Source organism: Trachypithecus francoisi, unplaced genomic scaffold (genome assembly GCF_009764315.1).
Source record: "Trachypithecus francoisi isolate TF-2019V2 unplaced genomic scaffold, Tfra_2.0 Lachesis_group10, whole genome shotgun sequence".
NCBI lineage: Eukaryota > Metazoa > Chordata > Mammalia > Primates > Cercopithecidae > Trachypithecus > Trachypithecus francoisi.
This window is the reverse complement of record NW_022681455.1, coordinates 96,062,178-96,083,592: the sequence shown is the minus strand read 5'-3', so window position 1 is coordinate 96,083,592 and position 21,415 is coordinate 96,062,178. Positions and strand designations below refer to the sequence as shown.

Sequence of the window (21,415 nt, the reverse complement as noted above, 5' to 3'; positions counted from 1 at the left end):
GCTGATCTGACAGGAGGCGCAGCTCAGGCGGTCATGCGAGACATGGGGAGCAGCTGTAAATACAGATGAAGCTTCACTTACCCGCTGCTCACCTCCCGCTGTGTGGCCCGGTTTCTAACAGGCCGCCGACGGCACAGTTAGCAGATTGCCAGAGTCCATAGGCGCCTGTCATCTCTTTGCCTGATAACTCTCTCTTTCCACTGGAGCTCCCCTGCCCACTCAACCACCTTCTTGCTCCCAGTGGGCAGCCATGTTAGGAGCTGGATTGTGAGTATCCAGCTCCCTCGCCCCATGGGCAGGATAACACTGACGGGTGTTCATATTCTCCCCTGATGGGACTGAGCTCCCTGCCCAGGGTGGCACTGATTTGGTGCACGCCCTTTATGGCTGCCACCCCTTCCCTACCCCCAGCTGCTGCTCTCTAAGGATCACCTCCCACACTAACTACTTACACTTAAATCCTTGTCTCCGAACTGCTTCTGGGGAAACCCAACCAAGCACTCCCTGACTGGAATTTCAGCCCTGTGTGCTTTCTGGGTCCTATTCTCAATCACCTGCTTCGGGTGCCAGTATCGTGTGCCTCAATGTATCATAAGCTCCTTTAGGGGTAGTTCTATAGCTTTTTTCTAGGGTAGATGTATTGTTTACCTACCCAACATTGCTTTTTAAGGAATTAGCCTTAAGTTATGATTAGCCTGTGAGGTGTGGGTGAGGCTATTCCCCACTCTTCCTCCATCACGAGATGTATGCCTGGCCAATCAGAGCTTTCTCACAGTCACAGTGATTGGTTAGTAGATGGGCATATGCCTCAAGTTAAACCAATGAAAATCTTCTCTGGAACTTTTAAGGAAGCTATGACTCTATAGAGGTTTTTGTTTGTTTATTTGTTTGATTTTGGTAAAATTTAAACTTGGTAAAATTTAAGCCTGGAGTTGCGGATGGCCATCTTTGCAGGTACTTGAGAAGAATTTACCTGAGACTGACACTAACAGAAAAAAAACAGATCTGAAACACGAAAAGAGAGAGAGATTCCAGACATCATTATTTGGGCATCTGGATCTATCTATACCTGAAGCCAATCCCCGGACTTTACTGTAACAGAAGTCAATTCTCTTTTATATTGAAGCCAGTTTGAGTTGAATTTCTGACAATTAACAACAAGAAAAGTAATGAATGCACATGTCTTATAAGACTGTTGCACCAGCTGTATCTCCCACAGGACTGAGTACAGAGGAGGTACTCAGGAGACACATGCCAGCTGAGAAGAGGCTCATGGGAGTCACACTGGCCCTCGTTGCCCCCTGTGCCCAGTTCTCCAACCAGTGCTTGGGAGAGACTAACTCTTCCTCCATGTCCTTCTCCCAGCTGTATAGGGGCCAAGAAATAGCAGTTGCTCTGGCTACTTTCTGCAGATGTGTTCTTAGTCCCAAATGCAAGTAGGCTTCATGTTATATTTCAGCTGCTATCAACTAGTTGTGGCTATTGTACGAATCAGCTTTCAGGCTGGGCTCAAAAAGATCCATGATCAACTTCTAATGTCTGCCATGGGAGCAAAAGGAGAGACTAGTGGTATATGTGCTCGGTACTTCTGATACTTACGTAAAAATTTCCCATACAGGAAATAGACTCTCTGGTCACTCAGCAGGTAAAGCTGGATTAGAACCCAGGTTTCCAGAATTTCTATGCTAATGCTATTCCCAACACACTGAATGCTCTCCATGTAACTTGGAATGGTGGACAGTCTTGACCTTGTCAATACCTGTGAACCCCACATGACAGGAGGTCTACCTTAGATCTCACCACTGGAGCAGATTCCCCAGGGGCAACAGGGAAGCCTTTGTGAACAACCATGACACTTCCTCCCACCCCTTCTTTACCTTTGAAGAACGGGCAGATTTTCCACACGGTGGCAGCCCCCTCCCGGTTGTACTGTCCCAGAGCCAGCTCCATGTAGAACAGGGGCATCCCCGCGATGATAAGGAACAGTGTGTACGGGATCAGGAAGGCACCTGGAGGACACAGGGGCAGAGTGTGACCCGACAGACCCCTGCCCCCTCCGCCCAGGTCTTGAATCCATGTCTGCAAGAGCTGCAAAGATCCCGGGCATCTGCTCAGCTGGCTGTTTCCAAAGGTGACACACAGCAATCAATACTAATCATCATAACAGTAACAGTATTTGTAGTAGTAATAATCATAACCATAATAGTGAGATTCTGTGGTCAAATTAGTAAAATCTAGGTTAAGCAAAGCAAAATAGATTTGCTTATTGCAGGCTTCTCCTAGTCTTTGATACACACAAGTGCATGCTGTGATGTGTCAGGAGGGGCATCACAGGTGTAGCCTTTACAAGATTTATTTAAACACTGAACATTTTCTTTCGTGAATCATCACTCTGGGAATGCCAATCTAACCCAAACCCTTCCTTTTACAGGCAAGAAAATTGAGACCAGAGAAAAAGAGACAGTGCCTAAATTTACATGACGGAGTTTCTAATTTTGCTGGTATCCATATCACTTAGGGTTGCATGTGGCTTTCCCAAACATGATCTCACTGGATTCTTCTTAGAGTTTCACAACAGCCTGCAAACATAATAACCAGTCAGGGTCATTATGTACCCCCAGGGCAAGCTGAGGGGCAGAAAAGGGAGTCTAATGGCTCCTGTTGGTGCTGCTGGTAGGTAAGGGAAGCTGGATTCACATTCCAGCCTTCCAATCCACTAGGTCCCCACTGTTATAGGTGGCTGAAGCAAAGGAGCAGAGGTTCAAGTTCCTGACCAGGGAAGTTATCCACCCAGAACATCACAGAAACTTGATGGGGTCCCTGGGCACGAGGCAGCAATTAATTCCTGGGAGAATTCCCTTGTGAGTGGAAGATGGATCAGTGGTGGGGGGCAGGGCAGAAAGGGGGAAAAGGTAAAACTACTGTGATATGAGCATCTCCTATGGACTTGCACGAATCTGAGTTGCAGAGACAATTCTCAGTACACCCTGGCAGCCCAGGGTGTGCTTAGTGGGCTCTGACTCTGCAAGGTGACTCACTGGGACACATGTCATATGAGCCCCAGCTTGCAAGTGTGCCCAAAGCAAAACACCAGCTCCTTTCCACACACAGCTGGAGGTGGCCAGGCCAGATCTAAACTCCTGTTACCACTGGCCTTTAGCTAAGGTGTTGTAACCCTGGAAACCAAATACTCTCTGACCTACCCACATCAAGAAAACAGGAAATACTTTAACAATGGTAACATTAGCACTATTAACAATAGATACCAGCAGCTCACACTTGCTTGTCCTCTTCTGAGCTCCAAGCACTTTCATTCAATCCTCACCACAAAGATCAAAGATCATTATTATTTCCATTTTACAGATGTGGAAACTAAGGCTTCAAGATAGCAAAGAACTGTGGCAAAGTCACATGATACCTAGGGTCAAACTCACTCAGCTACTCAGACTATCAGTCTCCACTTGTTTCTCAGGGCACCTCTCCTAAGTAGGAAGCATGAAGCGTTGGCCCCAGTGCTGAGAGACCCAGTCCCTTCTGAGTGGAAGATTGATCAGTGGTGGGGAGCAGGGTGGAAAGGGGGAAAACGTAAAACTACTGGGAAATGAGCATCTCCTGTGTATCAGGCAGGACCTGGGCACTGGCTATCTGTGATCTCACTTACACAAACCCTCTGACATAGCAACTGCTATACCCATTTTTCAGATGAGGAAACTGAGGGTTGGAGAAATTAAGTGACCTGACCGACCTTAACCTGCTGGTAAGTTGTGGATCTGGGATTTGGGTCCAGGTCTGCCTGGCTCAAGAACTCCAGAGCTGTTTCCAACATGCCCCAAAGATTCCAGAACATTCCAACCTAGATGAAGGACATGAGTCTTAATAGGATCAGAGGGTAGGTTGTTCTGAAATGGGGGATCTGGGACCAGCTAAGCCATCTGGTCTATTGGTCATAGGCTGGCCCAGTGCTACAGCCACTGCTCCAGGTTGGAAGTCTCTGGAGTGGCCATGTGCCATTTTTCTCCTTCCTCTTTTCTTCCTTTCATTCTCTGCCTTTCTCCCTCTCCCACATAGAGAGGGCTGGTTTGCCACCTGACCCATGTCTCTATGCACATTGCTGACAGTAATGGTGGTGCTGGTGTGCTGATGTAGATGGAGGTAGTCAGTGGGGTTGGTGAAAGTAACAAGTACTATTTGTTGAGCACCTGTTATATACCAAGCTGCACACAAGTTTTTACATAATTATTTATTTAAAACCACCCCTGAGAGAGAATTACCACAATCCCTTTTACAGATGAGGACACTGAGGCTTAGAAAGGTTAAGTTGCTTGTCCAGCTAGCAAGTATGAAGCTCGGCTTCAAACCTGGATATGTCTCAGCCCCACTCTGCCTTGTGGCCAACTGCTACTCCCCTTGAGGATCTAGAGCCAGGGCAAGGGGCAGTTAGATAGGTGTATTAAACTGTTTAATAGGGCCAGGCACAGTGGCTCATGCCTGTAATCCCAGCACTTAGGGAGGCCAAGGCAGGAGGATTGCTTGAGCCCAGGAATTCAAGAACAGCCTGGGCAACAGAGTTTGAGGCTGCAGTGAGCTATGATCATGCCACTGCCCTGTAGCCTGGGTGACAGAGTGAGATGCTGACTCAATATATATATATATATATATATATATATATATATATATATGAAAACAAAACAAATAAACAAAAACTTTTTGATAGGCCTGAAGATGGAAGTCAGTGGCCCAAGGGAACATGGGGAAGGAAAAAGCCAGGAGTCACTGCTCAGACCTCGCCACTGTGGGTTGCCCCCAGCAACTCCATACTCTGCTGCATGGCCAAGGAAGGGGAAAAGTAACATCAGCCAGTTAACCAGTCGTCTCACTTTGGCCAGTTTCCTCAACTCTAAACCTCTGGGTGGCACTGCCAACACATAGGTAAATTGCCCAGTTTGGAGTCATTCTTCCTCTGCTGGCTGGGAGGCACAACAACATGAGAAAAGGAGGGAAGATGATGGGTCTGCATGCACCTGCGGCTCTTCTCTATGAGTGCATTTGATATGGGCCAACCAAAGCTTCATTCAGGTGGAAACAGATTAAGAAGACCAAAGAGTGGTGAAATGGCTAAGTAGGAATGAAAAACAGCCAGCTACTCGTGGCCAGTAACTTATTCTAAAAGAGGACAGCTAGCTTGCCCAAGGCCTCTTGCAGAAGGAAACCTGGGAGTGTTTCCTTTTCCTCTTGTAGAAGTAAACTCTTCAGGCTGAAGAGTCAGGAAGGGGCTCCAGAGATGAGTGAAGTCAACTGAGGTTGCCTCTTTTATAAACAGCTCTGCAGTGGTTCTCTGGAAACCGAGGCTGGTTGCAAACCCCCTAAAAATTACTGCTCTGCAAGGCTTGTAACTACCATACTCGTGTGGTCCTGCTCCATCTCCATGTGTGGCAGTGCCAGCTGCAACCAGCCTCACACAGGGTCCAAGAGTCTCAGAACTGCAAAGCCAGAATCTTATCTTAGGTCTGGAATGCCCTGGCTGCATGGGTGCTGGGCTGGTGAGGGCAGACCTGGAAAAACACAGGCAGGGCATGCCTCATGAGGGGCTCAGTGCCCAGTGCCTGGGAGTCTCCAAAAACCATATGCATGCACAAAAATGCACACCTATGCATACTTATGCAAAAGGACACACACTTTTATGTCGACACACTCACACAACCACATGAGAAAAAGAACTGTCGACCATGAAAGAAACTCTGAGCAGTGATCTTTGGATGAATTTAGTAAGAAAAGCATTAGTCCCATCACCTCTGGCCCAACCACACTGCCTCCCATCCCACTGTTAATGAGTAACTCTTCTGGGTACAGAAGGGCTCTGGAAGCCTCTGTGCAAATGCCAAGTACCCAGGAAGGGAAGCCCAGGGGTCTTAGGTTTAGAGTGCGATGTGCTGGAGCAGGCCCTAGCAGGTGAGGAGGACCCCAGGTAGAGGGCTGGAAAGCCTGGAGGAGGGGTTCAGTGAGGGGTGAAGTGGCCAAGACCTGCTGGGGATCTGAGGAGAGGTGGAGGGAGTGTGGTCAAAGAGGGGCTTCAGGAAGGAGAGAGACTCCCCTGACACCTAGTTTGTTGAGGACAGGATTCCTCAAACTGTGAATTCTGGCCACACCCTGATATATATGCAAGAAGTGCCAATCCACAGAATAGTTCCCTTGATACACACAGCTCAGCTACAGGCTGTCGCTGCCGGTGTCATGCACCAGAGCCCCAAGAAAACCTTGGTCCATGCTTAGGGAAGCTAGATTTGTCCCCCTTCCCCAAGGGTGCCCTAACAGCACAGCAGGCATCGGGATGCAGGAGAAGGTGAAACTTTAGTCAGGAGACAGGGTTGCTCGCACTTCGACACATTTAAAGGTGACAAATCAACAACTGTTAAATAAAACATGTTCTGTCTTCCTACTTTGATAAAGAGATCTTTGTAATAGTTCTATTATAAAGTTCAAGGTTGGAATTCTCAGCTCTTGGAGCTCCAGGCTGGAATGTGGAGGTACAGGGGAAGACCCGTTTGCCTTGCCCCTACTTCCTCCCAGCTCAGTCTAGCCATGTCAGAGCTCTTGCACACAGGTGTCTGAGCTATGTCCACAGACCTTGCAGACACCCCCACCTCCGGCAGCACAGCCCACACCACAGAAGAGGGAACCCAGCAAGAGGTTCATGTAGACCCAGAAGGGTGCCTGAGGCTGTTTGGGCAGGGAATTCCACTGTCTGGGTATTGGAGGGTGGTGGGGTATTTGGATGGGGAGTGTGCTGGATGGGCAGGCACACTTGCCTCCCATGAGATGGAAGGGGCAGAGTTGTGCTCTCTGAAGCATGGCGGTAGGGCAGGCCTTCATGCCTGGACCTAAAGATAATCCTGTCCCTCAGCCCTGCTGTGTATAGCTATGTGACCTTTTCTAAATGTACCTTCTCTGAGCCTTAGCTCCCCCTTTGTAAATGGGATAATAACACCTGTGTCACTGGTTTGCTGTGATAGAGATGACGGAGGTGAAGTGCAAGGTACTTAGTGGGTGCTCTGTAAATGGGACTCATGTCTTGTCATTATACTCAAGAGCACATGTGCAGCAGCTCCGTCCACTGGAAACAGGAAGTAAAGGCTCTCTTATGTGGTGGAGTGTGGCGGGGTGCTTTGTGGAGCACAGCGTGAATGCTGGCTGGAAGCCACACGCAGGACTCTGTGGCAGTGCTCCGGGATCCTCATGTCCCTGCCCCAAGTGGGGCTGGCTACTCTACCCTTGCATGCAAACAAGAGTGCTGACCATGAACAAATGCAGGACAAAGGATGCCCCCAGGCCACAGCCAGCACCGTTACCTAGAAAGAATGCCCTGTGGTGCTGCATGAAGGATGGCATAAAGGTAGTGGGAGGGGAATGCATGCAGTGGAGAGATTTAGGGAATGGAACCACCGGCCATAGCGGGGGACAGGATATGCCAGGCCAAACCTTAGCTGACCCTAGAAGAGTTCTGAAGCTGAGATGGCTCTTCAGACGTTCCCTACTCAGGAACCTCCATGCGTTTGGCTCTTTTGAAGCTCCTGAACCCTGTCCTCTTGGGCTTTCTATGGAGGTGTCATTGGATAGGCATGATTGGCCACCATGATTGAACAGAGTATGATGTAATACTAATAGGCTGAGTGGGAAAGCCCAGCAAGGCCTGTCTGTTCAGATTCTTCTCGGTCTCTGTGGAGCATTCCTTCCCCCAGGGCCTGGGGCAGGACTCCTTCTGAAATGGGGGTTTTATGACTCACAATTAGAAAGATGGGTCAGAGAATTTCTTTACTGCCAGCTCCAAGAAAGGCAGGCCAGGGAAAAGTCCTGCCTTGGAGAGATAAGGGGGCAAATGGAAGGAGGGCAGGAGAAGGTCAAAGAGAGAAAGGTTCTGTTTTCTGAGGCCTAAAGTGCCCCGATGTTACAACAAGGGCTATTGGTATTTTGAGCCAGGAAAAATAGATCAATAGATAGACAGATAGATGGATAGACAGATAGACTGATAGGTATCATAGTAGTACACAGATCTACAGTAAGAGCTCAGCTGTAGGGACCCAAGGTGAAGGTGAGGTAGTGCCTTGGTCCGTTTAGCATTGCTATAACAGAATACCTGAGGCTAGGGAATTTATAAAGAAAAGAGGTTTATATGTCTCATGATTCTGGTGGCTGGAAAGTTGAAGGTTGGGCAGCTGCATCTGGTGAGGGCCTCTGGCTGCTTCCACTCATGGCAGAAAATGAAAGGGGAGCAGGGGTACCAAGCAAGAGGGGAACCAAGAGAGTGGGGCAAGAACCCACTTACCCTCTCCAAAGAACATTAATCTATTTATAAGGGATCCACTCTCATAATCCAAACACCTCTCACTAGGCCCCTTCTCCCAACACTCCCACACTGGGGTTCAAACTTCAACAGGAGTTTTAGTGGAGACAAACAAACCATGTCTAAACCACAGCAGAAAATGTAATAAAGTGTTCCTCTGAGTTCTGTGAGGCACTCTAGCAAATTAATCGAACCCAAGCAGGGGGTGGGAGGAACCCTGATTTATAGACAGTGGGTCGGAAGCACAGTAAAACAACCTGGGGCTTACGATAGGAACATAAAGTCTGGGGCATTCTTGTGGGACTGAGCCGTCAACCTGTAAGATCTGATGCTATCTCCAGGTAGACAGCACCAGAATTGAATTGAATCGGAGGTACTCAGCTGGTGTCTGCTGCAGACTTGATTGCTTGCCTGATGTGCTGGGAGAAACCCCCAAACATTTGGTCACAGATGTCTTCTGTGTTGATTGTTGCTGTCGAGTGGAAGACCTGGAAACAGGCCCACTGAGGGAACGCACCCACTCCCCTGATGGATTAAACCCAGCTGCTCTAAGCAGAAAAATGGGGGTGGAATTCAGGGAAACTGGCGTGGGGCTACCCCTCCTCATGTGGTAATTCTCCATGTGCTGGTCACTTTGGAGGATCTGGACTTGATTTTTCCTAATAAAGCTGTGGCTTTAGTAAAATCTCTGTGAAGATTCTGGTTTCCATTTCCTCCATCCTGGTCTCTTTAAAAGAAACACATCAGAGGGAGTTTGGGTTGCTCAGAAGTACATCACAGAGGAAAACACGGCCCACAAATAACAGAGCAGGACCTCACCTCCCTCATTTGGGATTAACACCTCCAATATTGGAATCGAAAATGACAGACTTTTAGGAGATCTGCAGCAGACCATGAGCCCCCTTAAAGGCAACGATTTTCTTTTGTTCATCTCCATATTCCTGGCATATGATAGGCATTTAGTAAATTTTTTTTTTTGGCTAAATAATGGATCTCAGCAGTGACTCACATGAAGGATGCAGCTAATGAAAGCCCTGGGGCCTTTCTCCACTTGTGCTGTGGCCTAATCCTTACTTAGGCAGTTGGATTTGGGACTGCAGGGCAGGATGTAACATTTATCCCTATTAAATCCCAATCTTGTCAGGAACAGCCCCTTTCAGATCCTTTTGACAAGCTTGGAGTAACAAGCCAAACCATGCCAGTGACCTCAGATCAGGGTCCCAGATGAGCACCACATTTCTGCCAAGGGGTGTACAGACTTGTCAGCTGAGTGCCACACCAGCTGGCTGGCTCATTGTGCATCTGAGCTGACAATCAGTGTCTGGCTTGGCAAGCCTGGTGTGTAGATGGCCCCCTGCAGCCAAGCCAGATGTAAGAGCACTGAGTTTGGAGATTCCTGACCTCTCTAGCCGCCACTACTTCACACTTGGTGTTAAGGATCCCAGATATTTCGGCCACAAGGGCTCCCAAAGGGCTGGGGGTCCCTGAGACTCTGAGCTTCCTTGGGGACAGAAGAGAGTCCGCTGGGGACGCAGAACCACAAAAGGTCATGGGACCCCATGCAGGAATTATAAACCCCATTTTCCGGTGAGGAATCTATTTTGAGATAAGGTTAGGCTGTCAGGAGATGGAGCAAAGCCCAATCCCTGATTCCTGAGTCTGTCATGCTTGGGCTCCAGACCCAAGTGGGACTACTTTCCAGCATTATTTCCTTTTATCAATTTCATCTTAGGATGAATTCTGCTACTTCCAAAATCAGGATCTTGCCCTACTCCTAAGTCTAGCATGCAGTTAATATCATTGAACAACAACAAAATACTAATGACTACATTTATCGAGTCCCTATTATGTGACATCATTTCGAGGAGTTTACATATATTGTCTCTGATGCCATCTCACCCTGCAAGAAGGTGCTGTGGTTATTCTCCTCTTCTGTGTAAGGAAACTGAAGCTCAGATCAGCAAAGGTGAGTGATTTGTCTGTCGTTACCTTTCTAGCAAAAGTTAGACTCAGACCCTGAACCTAAAGACTATATTTCTCTACAATGCACAGCTCTAAGCTGTCCTCAGGATGGGACCCAAACAGAAGCAGCCATGTGCAAAGGTTAATTCACAGCGGCCACTTCCCTGGAAGAAAGGCAAACATGAGCACCCAGTCCATCTTCCTGCTCTTCCCCAGGGACCATCACAGACCAGGATCACAGGTGCAAAGGGAAACTCTAGAATTATCACCTGGTACTGCCTCCTCATGGAGACCAGCTGTTTGAGAAGGCTCTGAACAAAGCTCCGAAATTTCTGAGAGTGGCTTTCCGCTCCCAAAGCCTCCCGCAGGCCGTGCATCCCAGCAGCTGGCCATGGGGAAGATGATCAGACAGGCTGATCTTTTCCAGTAATTTATTCAGAAAACATTAGCCAGGGGCCTAAACCACTGGCACCTTCATCATTTCAAAACATCCTCCAGTCTGGGCCAGCAAGAACAGTCGGAATTGCAGAGGTTATAGTGTTAAGACTGGCACCAGAAGAGCACACTGACAGCTGTTAAATAACAGGCCAGGTGAGTCCTGGCTTCGGTGTAACCCTGAGCTAGGGCATTGGAAAGGAATAAATCTCGTGGTATTATCCCAGGTCATGTTCAGCTATAGCTGGGAACTTGAGGCTCAGAGTGGGGCTGTACTATGCCCGAGGTCACACAGTGAGAGGCAGAGCTCAGATTCAAACTCCAGTCTTCCGGCTGCTTCTGCAATTGCAGGAGACCCACCTTCCTGACCACTTGTTCATCCCTGGGGCTAGTTTGGGAATTACTGAATGAGAATTGATCCACAAAAAGACAGAGAAGCCAGGAGGCCTCAGCAGAAATAAAGCCCAGAGGGGGCTAGCTCAGCATGTCTGAAGGGATGAGGAGTAAGTGAGAGAAGGAGTTACTTCATACTCTGAGATGGACAACTGTACTCCTCCCTGACACCAACTGTGAACATCTTAACCAGAAATGGAAATTCACTGGTATAATATCCCCACCCCTTAGCCTGGCATTCAAGGCCTCTGCAGCCTGGCCCCAACTTGCCCCTGCACCCTTATCTCTCCCGGTTTGCCCTGCAGCCAGCCTGCACTCCTGTTCTCTGAGATGATTCCATGTACATTCCTGCCCCAGGTGCACAGCTGGAGATCTCCTCCCTTCTCTCCGCTTGTCTGCACCTCCCCATCCAGAGCAGCTGAGCTTTAACCACAGCCCACCTCCACCCAGCCCTTCCTAAGCAGCCCTTCCTCAGGCCTTTAGAGCATTTGTCTAAAGCACTTGTCTCTCCAACCATGTCATACATCATCATAATGACATTAACAAAAATCAGCAGCCACCTTTCCTAAGGTCACGCTCCATTCCAGACTCTCCTTGAGTTATTATATTTGGTCCTCACAACAATGTTCCAAGCTGAACAGCATTATTTCCATTTGACAAGTGAGGAAACTGAGGCGTGGAGACTTGCCAAAGCCATACAGCTAGAAACTGGAACCCAGGACTCCACAGCTAAGACCGCGAATGAATAGACTGCCCCTGCCCCACCGGTGTATGTGGCTTCACTTTATTAGCTACCGCTGAGTGTTTCTGTTGTTGTTTCTGAATACGGTTGGAGGTCTCTGAGGGCTTGGAGCATTTCATTAACTTATTCAACAGTAGTTTCTTGGGTATCTTCTACCACATTCCTGTGATCTAGGCCTTATCTTAGGCATTAGACATACAGGGATAAAAAAGTTACAGTCTCTGCCCTCATTGTGCCTTTTCCTGTTTGGGAGACAGATCCACAAAGAGACAAACCACCAAACAACTTGGAGTGAGTTGTGTTTTAAGCTAGCAAGCCCGGGAGAAGGAGTTTTCGGCCAACTTCACCTAAAGATTGGAACTTGTGACAAGTTTGCTCCATTTTGCATCCTAAGAACCTGGTCTAGTACCCTGCATACAACAGGTGCTCTTTATTTGCATTGCTGGCAATGACTAAATGAGCACACAGTGTCAATGAAAGCCCTGGAATATCCATCTAGCTGACTTGTCAAATTGGCCATCTGGATGCTTTTAGTTTCAACAAACACATAGCGCAATGGGAAGAACTTGTAGCAGCATGACAATAAAGAATCGGGTGATTAAAGCTCCTGGCAGGCAGAAGTGGTGGTTCATGCCTCTTAGTGACCGTGACCCCTGTAGAGCCTAGCACTGTGCCTCATACCAAGAGGAACCAGAAAAATATTGCTGATTAATGATAGAGCCTTCCACTGTAGGGACAAGCAGCCTGGGGCGGTCACTGAGGACAGGCGGGATGGCGGATCTTAAGGTCTCTCATTCATCATCTCCCTGCCTGTTAAAAAATATAGAGAATCTGCATTTTCTCCCTTCCTGGGCCCAAACAGCCATGCTCAAACCTACCCAGTAACCCTTGAGAGGCTACAGCGGCCGAAGGTGGGAAAGTTTCACCTCTGGATTAGCTTCTCCTTTTCTCACCTTTCTCTCTCTGCCCATGACCATCCCAGGGCCAGACACAAACATTGAGCTTGCAGAGTCACAAGTTTTTCCCCCAGGGATCAGGCCCTAGATCTCAGATGCTCCTGAAGCTCAGGACTGCTGTCCCAGCTATCTGGTCTCAGAGTATCTGACAATGACAGACCCATTTCAGGAGGTGCTGGGGAGACCATGGACACAAACCTCCATCTGTCAGCTCCAACCTTGGGTTAACTCTCTCGTAGGAAGAGCTAACTGCTTTCTTACTCAGCATCCTCTGCTGAGAACCACCTGTGCCCTACGGTGATCCCATTCCTTTTTCTTTTTGAGACAGAGTCTTGCTTTGTCACCCATGGTCCAGGCTGGAGTGCAGTGGCGTAATCTCGGCTCACTGCAACCTCCACATCCTGGGTTCAAGTGATTCTCTTGCCTCAGCCTCCTGAGTAGCTGGGATTACAGGCGTGTACACTACGCCCAGCTAAGTTTTTGTATTTTTAGTAGAGACGCGGCATCACCATGTTGTCCAGGCTGGTCTCGAACTCCTGAGCTCGGGCAATCTGTCCACTTTGTCCTCCCAAAGTGCTAGGATTACAGGCATGAGCCACCACGCCCAGCCCCACTCCTTTTTTGCAAACACCGAGTATTGCCATCCCAAAGCAAGTGTCCAGAGTACACATAGAAGCAAGGGTTGTAAGTCCTAGAGCCTGTGAACAGGTCATGAGCTTTCCCTCTACCCAGCTCCAAATTCTTGCCCTTCCTCCCTCTGACCTCCCTTAAGTCCAGAGTCACAGCTACCACCCAGCAATGCAGCCCAGTGGAGAAACAGGCTTTCAGACCTGGGTCCTCCTTCTCCAGTTTCTTCCTCTAGAAGGTCTATTTTCCCACACTCTTTGCAGGGTACCTCTGAGCTCATCCCAGCAAAAGTGGCAGGACTGGGAACCCTGACTCCCAGGCCGCTTCCCTGGCCTGGGGTTCTATGTTGTTCTTCCTGGATTGGCTGTAGGTGATCTCTAGGCTGTCATTCTCAGGCAGGTGGCCAACTGGACCACCCAGCAGGAGAAGGGCTGTTCCACTGGAGTCTTCTTCAGGCCCCTCTCCCACTCCTCCCTGCAATGCAGCTAGGACTTGAGGAGGTAGAGGTTTCACCCCAATCATCTAGGCCTCCTGACTTGAGCACCAGGCCAGTTCTTGGCACCTACTGGCCTGATTTCACCTGGGCTGTGCTCCCTGAGAGTGGCATTCTTTCTGATACTGGCTTCTTCTTGTGTGTTTCTATCCCCAAGACCACAGGGCCTCCCCAGGTGCTTTCAGAGAACCCAAGTGTTCCCACTGCTCCTGGCCCAAAGGTTCCTGCCCCCAGGTTCAGAGTGCTAGATTTGGGATCACTGTGGGTCTGGTTGTCAAATCCCACCCACTTCTGGTGCTCCTTCAAGAGCTCTTGGAACCTCCACCTCTCTTCCAGCAGACCATCAAATGGTCAGGCTCCCCTACCCAACCTGGCACCCCAGATTCTCTCCTTTCCATCCATGCCCCTGTCATGACTTTAGGGTCATGCCTCCGTTTACGCTGTTTTGCTTCCAGGGTGCCCAATCCTGACACTTCCACAGGAATGAACTCGAGGTACTCTGCAAAGAGTCTAGCAAAATGACCTTCCAGAGGACTCCAATTCTTTTTTTTCCGTTAGCCCTGTCCAGTTCTTTCTGTGCCCCAGATTTGCCCCTGTCTCCTGGCTTCCCTTCCGTGTGTATTCCAGCTCCTGTCCCAGCCACCGCTGCAGACAGCGGACCTCCCAAATTCAAATTCCCAGCCCGACCCCGCGCTCACCGCCGCCGTTCTTGTAGCAGAGGTAGGGGAAGCGCCACACGTTGGCCAGGTCCACTGCGAAGCCGACTACGGACAGCAGGAAGTCGATCTTCTTGCCCCAGGTCTCCCGGGGCTGCGCATCGCCGTCGCGGGGCGCCAGCAGGCACTGGACCCCGTTGCGCTCCTTCACCACCAGCAGCTCCGCAGTTTTGCGCGCCCGAAGGGGCTGCTCTGGACCCGCGTCCGCCCCGCTGTTCTCGGGCTGCACCTGCGGGTTCATTCGCGCCAGAAGCATGGATGCGGCTGGCGAGAGGAACTTTAGCGGTCCTGGGGGCACGCCGAGGCACTGCTTGGATAAAGGGAAAAGAGGTGGTTACTGGGCCATTCTTCCCTACTTGCAACTCCCAAGACCACCTGGGAGTGCCTTGGACACTGGGGTGAGCGCTCGCTGAGCGAACGCAGGGTTCCCAGAAAAGGGCGCGCGTCCGCTGGAAAAATTTGGAAACAGAGGTTGGGGCAAGCCGGAACTCAAGAGTTGGAGACCTCTTCTGACAGCCCTGTGGGTGCGGCTGAAGACCCTGCAGCACTCTTCCTCGTTCACGCACTCTCGCCTGCCCCAAATGGTTGGGATTGAACTCACCCAGGCTGAGGGCAGCGTGCCGACCCACTCCCCAGCTCGGGTCCGCGCCACTTCAACAGCCTCGGGAGCCTCCCCGGACACTTAAAGTCACTGCACTACAAACTCGCTGGCCCTCTGCTGGTGCGTCTCGGCCCGGGCCTCCCCGGCACACCTAGCTCGGTCCCGCGCTCAGGGCGCACTCACGTGTCCGGCAGCGAGGGGATCCCTGGTGCCTTGCGCCCTGCCGGCCCCCGACCGGCGGCGCCTTGGCAGGCTCTCGGGCGCGGGCTGGGGCTGGGCTCCGCCGCGTGGCGTTCGGGCGGGGCCGGGGAAGAGCTGGAGGCGCGGGGCGGCTGGCAGGGCGCGGACTGACTGGTTCTGGCCGTGCCTGGCGGGGGCCGGGCTGGTAATGTAGCCTGCGCCCCAGGTAACGCGCCGATTGCATTAACCCAGCGCCCGGCCCGCTCCGTCTGGAGCCTGTTAGCGCTAATGGAGACTGACAGCGCGGCCGGGGATGGGCAGGGGCGGGAGCGTGGCGCGGGCTCCCAGGGATCTGGGGGACCCGGACGCGCACTTTCTATCCTGCGCCGAGCACCGCTTGCCGCTCCCAAGGACACCAGGCTATGATCTCCCACCACGGGGAGCGAGTGATAGACTCTCCAAAACTGGGGTCTGCGTCGTGTCAGAGAGGAGACCAAAAAAAAAAAAAAAAAAGGCCTGGGGAAGCAGCGACAGGTGCTGCACCAGCTCTGTCGTCCGCAGCAGGCCACTTAAACTATCTGGTCAGAGTTTCTTTATCAACGAAATGGGAATGTGCGGTTCAGGGCCCAGTACTGCAAATAGGCGGCCAGCAGGCTGTTGGGCAATTTTGTTTGAGCGGCTTAGCATGTTGACAGGTCACAGCCCAGCACTTACTCCTGCATCTGTTATTTATGGGCAGGGTAGCAGGGCATTTGAGGTTATGACCCGTGTTCTATGAGGCTGAGAACTACTATTTATTCATTCAATCCTTCATTCATTCACCCCTTCAGACATTTATTCTTCCATATGCCTGCTGTGTGCCAGGCACTGTTGTGGGCTCTTGGATTACACTGACGCAACACAACTCGGAGATTCCTGACCTCATGGAGTTTACTTTCTACCAGCGGAGACAGAGGAAACGGGAAACATAATAAATACACACGTTATATGACGGGTGAGGGAATGGGGGGTCAGTGGGGCTGCAGTTTGCATAAGGGGTCAGGGAATTTGAGAAGGTAACAATTAGACAAGTAAAGGAGTGAGCCATTTGGACCTGATAGTCGTTTTCTCATTCATTGATTCATCTATTGATTAATGTATTAATCCATGTAGCAGATGCTGATGTGTGCGTGAACAGTGCTGGCTAGAGAGGAGATAGCACCTGACTTCAAGGAGCTCCCAGACCAGTGTGTAGGGTCTATCATAACCCAGTGTGGTCAGGATGGATTGTGACCACAGATGTGTGGGAGTAGGGTGGAGCTGAATCAGCAAGAGAAGCATCCTGTTGATCCGAGGAGGCTTCAGAGAGGTGGCAGTGCTAAGTGGGATGGGTGGGGCTTGATCAACCCAGCCACACTGACTTTTCCATTCTGTAAACACCCTGACCTCGCAGTCCAGAGGTCCCTTCCCGACCACTCAAATCGAAAATACACCCTCACTCTCCATCCTATCACCCTATTTATTCCTTTGTTACATCACTATCCGAATTGGTCCTAGTTGTTTAATTTTATGTCCCCCCTTGGGCGGTATGTGAGCTCCATGAGCACAGAGACCTTGTCTGTCTTTTATAGCACATGTTCTGGCACCTGGAACATACTAGAGCATCAACCAGCATGTGAAGTGAATGAGTGAATGAGTGAAAGAATGGTGGTGCGTGGGGGTGTTTAGAGCATCTGTACCAGAAGGACAATCATGACAAACGTCCTCTGGGCAGGATGCAGAGGGGAGAGGAAGGGAAACCTAGAGGGGTGTGGGTTCCCCTGCCTTCTAGGGACAGACAACAGAAGGCAGGTGAGGGAAAAGACTGAGCAGAGGTTTGAGGACAAGAGCTCAGAACTATAGGTTTCCACACATGAAAGGTGTTTATCTCCTTTGATCTATTGGACCACCATGACAATCCTGTAAGGAAAGCAGGAAGAGAATCATCTTTCCATGTTTCAGGTCAGGAAACTGTGGCTCTGTGGGCTAAAGGGACTTGTCCAGGGTCCCACAGATTGGACATCATAGAGTGGAAATGAGAACCCAAGTCTCCTGGCTTCCAGCCTCTACTCCCTCCACCAAGTCATGGTGGAGATGCTCAGAATCTCTCTAGTAGTCATGGTCCCCTCCTCTCCTCTACCCCACACCCCATCCAACTGGTTTTCAAGTGCTGAGAATCCCACCTCTGAAACACCCTGCAAAGCCACAACAAAGAACCCTCACCACCCCTCACTGCAGCAGCCTCCTAGCTGGTCACTCCACATTCAGTACCTTTCCAGCTGCATCATCATCACCAACTGCCAGAGCTCTACCTAGAACTCAAGTGTGACCACCTCATTCCTCTGCCTGAAACTCCTCTGAAACACACCAATACATAAACATGATTTAATTAATTCTGGATTTGAGGTAATTTTATTTTCTTCTCTATACTTCTCTGTATATGCCAACTTTTCCACAATGAGCATTTGATACTTATCCAATCAGAAAAAGATAACCCACAATTTAAAAAAATCCTCCAACCTTTCCAAGATAATGCCTAAACACTTTGAGGAGTACAGACAAGACTCTGGCTCTTTAACCACACCTCCTGCTATTCTAGTTCTCTCCTCATTTTTCCCGCAAATTCTTTATCACCTCCAAAATATGCTTTATTCTCCAGTAATACGAGAGATACTAAACTGCTAGTGGTTCCCTGAATACCGTGTGTTTTTTTACACTTCTGGATTTTTTAATATGCTGTTTCCATCACTCTTTTTTCTACCTGGAAAACTCCTATTCATCCTCCAAAACCTCCAGTCACCTTCACTATGAGGCTTTCCCTGATAACCACCTCCTACAACAGAGTCAGACTCCTCTTTTATACTGCTGTGTATATTTGCCTGTACCGTTATTTGTGAGACCTCCCTACCAGGGTCAAGGACAGTGCCTGATGTATTCTGTTACTTAAATGGTGCTCCAGAAACATGTATAATACAGAACTAGAAGAGATCTCTTTCTTTGGTTGGGTTTGGTGTCTTTGGTTGGTTTCATTTTGTATTAGATTCCTCAAGAAACAGAACTGGAAACAAAGATTTGAATATAAGTAATTTATTTAGGAGATAATCCTGGAAGCACTCGTTGGGGAGAGGAGAAGTGAGACAGCAAAGGGAAGGATTAAGGAGCACTTTCTGCTGGGGAAACTGATGCTCAGCCCTGGTGGGGACCTCGGGGAGACTGCATAGAGCATACCTCAGGGTTGTCTCACTTGAGGAAAAGGAAACTGGAGCATCTATCCATGAAGGATGCCCCCAGAGTGTCAACTTCCCAGCAAGTCCAGCCTGTCTGATGAGAGGGATGAGCCTGTCCTGCTGCCAGAGAAAGGCTACCAGCAGAGCCCCAGGTACTGGCAGCAGGAAGCCACTGGGTTGGATCTGCATTGGCAGGAACAGTGGATGATAAGGGGTGTGGGCATGGAGCTGGAAGTGTTTGCTACAAGGGTGGAGGGAGGCATTTCTCCCTAACATGCACACCATCAGAGGGCCAATCAACAAGTCTGGGAGCTCCACCTGTGGTTTCAGAGACTACTGGGGGTCAGCAGCGAGAACACTAGGCTGGGACTGGGCTGAAAGGGAAGGCGTCTCTCGCCGTCTCTGGCCCAGACTCCCCGCCATGGGGCCATGTGGCTTCTCTAGGTGCCCTTCTTCCTGCCCAGCCAGGTGGCCTGAGGGCAAGTTGTGCACGGGAGGCTGGAGCATTATCAGAGCTAATGTGATCTCTGGGGAGGCATCACTTCCACTTACCATGGCACTTGGTGACACAGGCCATGGGATAAAAGGCAATGGCTGATGCTGTGAGTCCATCTTTGACCATCTCCCCACAGACACTGGAGCCCTGACACACAGCGGCTGGGCTGGGACACATTTAGAATCCAAGGGCCGGTGTCCCCTAAGGATGCTATCAGAACCTACACCTCCATGGCACCAATGGGGAGACTAAGGGAAAAAAGGAGGGGAGGTTTGCCTGCGTATTTGTTTCCTCCCTCCCTCCCTTCCTCCCTCCTTTCCTTCCTTCCTGCCTGCCTGCCTTCCTTCCTTCCTTTATCTACCTTTCTTTCTTTCTCTTTCTTTCTTTCTTTCTTTTTTCTTTCCTTTCTTCCTTTTTCTTCCTCCCTTCCTCCCTTTCTTTTTCTCTTCTTTCCTACCTTCCTCCCTTCCTTTTCTTCTTTCACCCCCTCACTTCTTTCCTTCCTCTTTTTTCCCTCCCTCCCTCCCTTCATTCCTTCCTTCCTTCTTCCTTTTTGTTTTGTCTTTCTTTCTTGATCAGGAGACAATAGGCCTATGTCACACTGCAGCTGACCTGCCCTGAATTCATTCATCATTGGTATAAGTTATGCTGGATTTACAAATAGCGTAAGACCTCCATCAGTTGAAATCCGCCTCCTTCAGGACACCTCCCACTAAAGAGTCCTGGGGATACCTGAGACTTCCGACCTGTGCAGATGTGGCTCAGTGCTTAGATTTTTCTCTTAATTCCTAGCCCAGCTGACCATATTCAGGGACTGGCATTAAAGAGCATCTGTTGCCTGCTGACTTCACATTCACATCCTCTCCCTGGGCTGCTCCCCTGAACTTCATGTGCCTTTATCAAACTACAGACCAGACATCACTACTTAGGTAATCAAAGGCCCCTGGAAGTCACCATGCCAAAAGTAGGATCCTTGACCTCCCCTTCCTGACCCATACCACACCTCCTCCTCCACAGTCTCCCTACCAAGGTGATGGCATCTTCTTCCTTCTAGTTCCTTGGGCCACAAACCTTGGAGTCAGCCTTGACTCCTCTTTCTCTCGACCTTCATCCAATCCTACTGCAAATGGCTGGTTCCAAATCACGTCACACTGCTCCACCTCATGGTGACTTCCCTGTTCCAAGCCACGTCACCTTTTGCCTGGATTAATGTGATAGCCTCCGAATGGCCTTGCTGACTTCTCCCCTTATTCCATGAGGTTTAAGTTCCACATAGCTGCTAGAAAGACCTTCTGGAAAAAAGTTCAGAGCCCATCACCGTCTCTCCCCAATGGTTTTTATCTCCTTCAGAATAAAATCCGAAATCTAATCCCAGCACTTTGAAACGCTGAGGTGGGAGGAGTGCTTGAACCCAGGTTTGAAACGAGTCTGGGCAACATAGTGAGACCCTGTCTCTACAAAAATTTTTTTTTAAATATTAGCCGAGGGTGGTGGGGCGCACCTGTAGTCCCAGCTACTCAGGAGGGTGAGGTGGGAGGATTGCTTGAATCTAGGAGGTGGAAGCTGCAGTGGGCTGTGTTTGTGCTACTGTACACCAGTCTAAGTGACAGAGTGAGACCTTGTCTCAAAAACAAACAAAACTCAAAGTCCTTCCATGGGTGACATGGATGAATAGATAAATGCATTCTTTGGTGGACTTGCCAATGCAAGTCCAACTGAGCCCTGCAGTCCCCATGGGAAGTCAGATCAGAGAGGGACAGAGGTGCTGGGGGAGAAGAGAATAGGAGTGGCCAGTGGTGTGGCAGAAAAGCACTGGGCTGTGAGACAGCACCCTGGGTCCTGACTCGGGCTCTGCTGTTTTCAGGCTGTGCAGTAATGGCCAACTCCATCAGCAAGATGTAGATGAACCATAGAAAGAAGAAAGAGGCAGAGCACATGTCGTGGAGCCAGGGAAGGAGAAAGGGAAGGAGATGCCCAGGGCAAAGGGACTCAGTCTCCCAGGAGGAAAAGAGGAACTTTGCCCTCCCCTACATGAGACCCCAAATATATCCTTTGGCCTTAAGATACTCATGTGAGTTATGGAGGGAGAAGACTCACAACTGGTTTAGCTTCCTCTCTAAGACAGAGGGAGGTTTGGCCAACTGACTAGGCTGCCAGCCTGTACAGGGGCTCTGTCCACCTGAGAATATCAGAATTGGACAGAATCTCAGAAACCTTACATCCAGTTGTCA

The 21,415-nt window shown here is 49.8% G+C and overlaps 1 protein-coding gene across 2 annotated transcripts in view; it reads right to left on the bottom strand.

The window, feature by feature from the left end:
* Window positions 1-15,092, bottom strand: part of SLC6A2 (solute carrier family 6 member 2) — a 49,011-nt gene extending 33,919 nt beyond the window's left edge. For both annotated transcript variants that reach the window (XM_033218435.1, XM_033218434.1), the window contains exons 1-2: window positions 14,645-15,092; window positions 1,878-2,009 (exon numbers count right to left, since the gene is read on the bottom strand). In XM_033218435.1, the coding sequence (XP_033074326.1) occupies window positions 1,878-2,009; window positions 14,645-14,918 (406 nt within the window). In that variant the 5' untranslated portion in view covers window positions 14,919-15,092. The remainder of the gene's footprint in view (window positions 1-1,877; window positions 2,010-14,644) is intronic.
* Between the last annotated feature and the right edge of the window lie 6,323 nt (window positions 15,093-21,415).